The following is a 4,830-nucleotide window of genomic DNA, read 5'->3' as shown; positions in this document are numbered from 1 at the left end:
TTGACTCGGAAGATATAAATTGATTACATCGATATAAACAGTTTCAATAATAATTATGAGCTTACCGCTTTCAATGGAAAAATATTATTATAATATGTCTTCACAGTTAAAAATTTATAAATTGTAAAGGAGGTTACAAATTATATTAAACTTAGTTGACGCTTCATATTGCAGGGTTATGATTTTAATTGTTAAAAACGTTACACTAAATTCAATTTTAATTCATTTAATTTTTTTGAATAATTTCTCTTGTGTTACATTCATCGTTAAGGGCGTTATATACTATAAAGATTTGAAATTATTTGCCGGAGATTTATAATAATAATAGTATCGATATTAGATATATGAAAATATTTATGAAAATCAGCCTTTTACTCGACTTTCGATTCGTAGATTTAATAGTGCACGTAATTTTTTTTATGGTACAATAATTATTAATGGAATATTTTTTTAATTTAGTAAAATTACGCGAAAGGTAAATAAAAATTAAATAACTTAAATAATTGATTAATTAATTAACTTAGTTGACCCACTCGCACGCCATGTTTCTCTTTTCTCTCCTACTCAAGGTCAGAGAAACGAAACACTATGAGGGAGATATTCTATTTTTGTGCATTCTTATATTGAAATATATTGTATGGTAAGTAGTATGGTAAGTGATTTATTTAATTAAAATTACAAATCACTTTGTCAACGGTATAAATCGGAAAAGTAATTTCAACAAATAATCAAAATAAACTTTAAACTTTATGCTATTACATGTGTGTTAACCAATAAGGATTTAGTAAATTTTCCCTTTTTGGCAACGTCCACGAACAATTAACCCTCTCCAGAATGCTAGAAGAATGTGCGTGTTAGCGACAGCACATTTTTGAGGGTGGTCAAGGTCAGTTAGCTTGGTGCTATTCAGCAATGGAGTAATTTATGATAGGTACTTAAACCGCATGTTGCCAGTGAAAGTACAAGTGACGATGTGCAGATATAGGTATATACATATTCATTGATGGCTAGCGACTGAAAGTCACATAGTTCTCGATTATCGAGAATTTGATTCTTTAGAATAAGAGAGTTTAAGGATATCAAGCAACCCATGGTTGCGTTGTCTTCCCAAAGAAAAATATCGTTCCTAAAATAGATGATCACGATGATTTTCTGGTAAGAAAACTGCAAGAAACAGCATGGCACACTCCAGAATTTGTAGAATTGTATGGACATTTGAATGAATTGTCCAAGCAATATTTAATACTAGCTATTGCAAATGTCTGAAACGCAGGTCAGTTGAATTAGGAAAAATCTAGAATAGCGTACGTATAAGATAGAATATCGGTTTAGCGACCATAAATTAAGATATAAATTCCACTTGTCATTTGGACAAATTACCTTCGATGACCCTTAAGAATTTGTTGTCGCTAATAAATAAATATGCACAGATTTTAAAGTTCTCGAAAATAGCAGGACTAATATTTATGCTGAAAATCCAAGCGGCTGAATTTAATGAAAATCTATATTTATTTGTTAGCGCCAACGCATTTTCAAGGGTTGTCGAAGGCAAATGACTTGCTGCTGTTTTACTTTCGAACGATTTATGGCAGGTACTTAACCTGCGTGTGGTCAGAGAGAATGTTTACGACAGAAGACAAGCCAGATGACAAACGATTGCAGTGACTCGAAATCACGTAGCTACCGGGAGTCATAGGGTTGATTGTTTAGAAGAAGGCAGGAGAAAATTTAAGGATGGCAAGCAGCCCGACGTTGCATTGCTTTAAAAATAAGAATATTGTTCGCGAAGGGTCTGGCCACGGAGTGGGGAAGACGATGGTCTTCTGGTAAGAGGACTGTGAGAGACAGCAAATTGATACCCCAGAACCTTGAACACATACGAACCTTTTATTAGTAAAATTTTTAACATATTAATAAATTACAATTTGTAAGACTAATGAAAATGCCGGCGCTTGAGATAGACGTTTTAAAATAACGGGGTTCTTCGCTTGTCGGTAACGAGTCGCAATATTGTGTGGGTCGCTGCCCTTTTTCCCGTCTTTACAATATGTTTCCTCGGCTGTTGGGACCGTGCAAGCCGTGGGGTGGGGGTGCAGCCTACGCCCCCTAGGCCCCCCCCTGCACCCTAGGGCTCCCTGCGGCTCGGGTCCAGCGGTCGTTGCCTAGGCGCGTCGCACGGCGTAGGCATTTAATTTTTTACGATTGACTCAACTTTCATACCTCTCTCTTCTTTGTCCGCTGTCTCTTTCTGCGTCCGTCGGTGTCGGTAAAGTACAAACAGTTTGAAGAATGTAGTAGTACCTATCCCATAACTGTTCCACCGCGGTCCCGAATTTCGAACTCTTGTCGAATCTTGACTGTAATTGTTATACGATTTGTTAGATTCGGAATGGGAAAGTTTGGCTGCTTAAAGCCGATCGCCCGAAAGTTAAAACTTGTATTTCCTTATCCTATTTCCTTATCCGTATTTCCCTACGCACCATCCTACACATTTAATAAAAATAATGTCAACACATTTATCCATTAAACGGTGTTAGCCGGAGGAATGAATTTAAATCCCGAAAAATGATATTCTGTAGAATATTTCATTCCAAAGCGCATTTTTATAAGCAATTGAAATTTGGTGTATAAAACCGTGGAAGGTTAGGTGATATTCAACGACCCATAGTGGATCAGTGCATAGAGTGTTCGCTTTGGAAGGGGAAGAAAATTTAGGTTCAAGTTTCACGAATGTATAATAAGATTTCTTTTTCACTTTTATTTTTATTGATAAAATGTTACACTATTTCATTTGATATATGTATATTTATTGTTACGTGTAAGACCCGTGGTCTTCCCGCAAAAAAAAATGAATGTACTGTGCGTTGAATTGCGAATGTGGATTTAACGATTAGAACTTTCACACTGGAATAAAGATTTAAATATATATTTAACAATAAAAACAAAACTAAAGAAATACAATCAAAATATAGAACGACTAAAACTAAGACTTTAACTAAAGAGCAAAACTCTGAATTCGAGTGACCATGTGTAGTGCGGAAAACCATACGTGACTGCTGGTATACATATAATGGAAAAAGAATTTAAAAACGATTAGTGAAACAAAAGAATACAGGTTGAGCTTTCCAGGTGCTTCGGGGAAGTTACGCGCGTATGCATTACGTCAATCGTTTCATATACAAATTACAATTTGACATTCCGCTAAAGGTCTAAAGTAAAATTATAATTATAGGTACACTTAATTCGCTAGGAACATGTATATGAGTAAGTGCGTTAAATAAAGGAGGGTCGATTTGCATCACAATCGTATATTGTGAATCTCATGACTGGTTCGCATGAGTTGCGAGGCATGACGTCACAATATCATTTACGTAAAAAATACTATTTTATGTAATTATCTTAATTTTTTCTTTGTTTTGTTATTATTATTATGACATCTGTCAACGACCACCTGAAATAACATCCAAGATTTTAACCAAAAGGAATTCTTTAAAAGTAGATTCAAAAATATTGTATAATTGTATAATATTTGTAAACGTGTAAAAATAAACATTACGTGATAAATTTATGTGTTTGTTTCATCTTTGTTGATGATTTCACATGAATTTTCTCCCCTCTTCTGTACTTGCATACACGTAGTTTACTATGACGTGCCGAGTTGACATATACTTTCTCTAAATAGTGTGCGTTAAGTAGTGTTAATAATGATCGATAAAAACTAGTTTGAAATTTATTATATTATTCTTACACGGAATACTATTAAGATTTTTATTATAAAGAACCAAATTAAATTGAAAATGGGTACTATTTCAAATCCTATGAAAGATAAAGTTCAAATTTTTTTTTTATGATTGTTATATTTTTGTATGTTTATGATATATTCTTGCTTTTTTTGTATTTAAAATGAAGTACATATGATCATATGTGTCTTTTAATATCATGATAAGAATGATAGAATAGTTTTGTAACTTTATAGTAAGATTATTATTCCAGAGATGCTCTAATATCTCTATAGTTTGCCCTTACATGTTATTACTTAATATTTATAGTGAAGTGGCCATAATGCTCAGTGTGATTAAATATATGTATTGACACTATGTTGTTAGCATTGAGACTTTTGCTTCCCATGTTATTTGGTAATAATTTGACTTAATTAATGTTTTAGATGTACAAATCATGGGACGTGCTAAACGCACACAAGGTGACGGAATGGAAAATGTGACAGCTGAAAAAACTGAAATTAAACAGACAAAATGTCGGCTTGGTGAAACTCTAATCTATCATCCTATGAATTTAAAACTGTTAAGTTCAATTCCTCCAGTTACTCCAAATGGTCCAATAGTAAATTTAGTACCAAAACAAGTTACTAATGTAAAAGATGAAAAACATATTTTAAATTCATTAAAGTCAAAGGAACCAAAATTTATTCCTTATGAACCTTATAAAGCTGCAGTTAATCCAATCATTCCATATGAAAAGAAAAATAGAAAGTTACAAAAAAGTAATTTGAATGTAAATGTGACTGTCTCCCAAGTTGCAGCAGTAAAAATTCATGAAAAAGAAGTGACATCTAACGATGTTAAGAAATTGGATGGAGATAAATGTGTAGAAAATGGATGGTTAAAAGAGAAAAAGGCATATGAAGCAGAAATACAAAAGCTTAAAGAGGAAAACAGTCAAATTGAACATCAATTAAAATTTCAAGCACAGGTAATAATGTAACTTGTTATTTATTATATTGATATAAATTTAATTCTTGTATATTTTTTAAAAACAAGATATTAAAACATATAAACCTCATAATTATCTTAAAATATCAATAGAAATCTT

General features: G+C 32.6%; 1 protein-coding gene across 1 annotated transcript in view; it reads left to right on the top strand.

Annotated features, from left to right (window-relative positions):
* The first annotated feature begins 3,254 nt into the window (after window positions 1–3,254).
* LOC108573294 (golgin-45) overlaps window positions 3,255–4,830 on the top strand; it is a 3,209-nt gene continuing 1,633 nt past the window's right edge. Inside the window, exons 1-2 of the mRNA XM_017935697.1 lie at window positions 3,255–3,264; window positions 4,166–4,710. Coding sequence (XP_017791186.1) covers window positions 3,255–3,264; window positions 4,166–4,710 — 555 coding nt within the window. The remainder of the gene's footprint in view (window positions 3,265–4,165; window positions 4,711–4,830) is intronic.

This window comes from Habropoda laboriosa, unplaced genomic scaffold (genome assembly GCF_001263275.1).
Source record: "Habropoda laboriosa isolate 0110345459 unplaced genomic scaffold, ASM126327v1 scaffold20, whole genome shotgun sequence".
In the NCBI taxonomy this organism is placed as follows: Eukaryota; Metazoa; Arthropoda; class Insecta; order Hymenoptera; family Apidae; genus Habropoda; species Habropoda laboriosa.
This window is presented reverse-complemented; position numbering and strand designations above follow the sequence as displayed.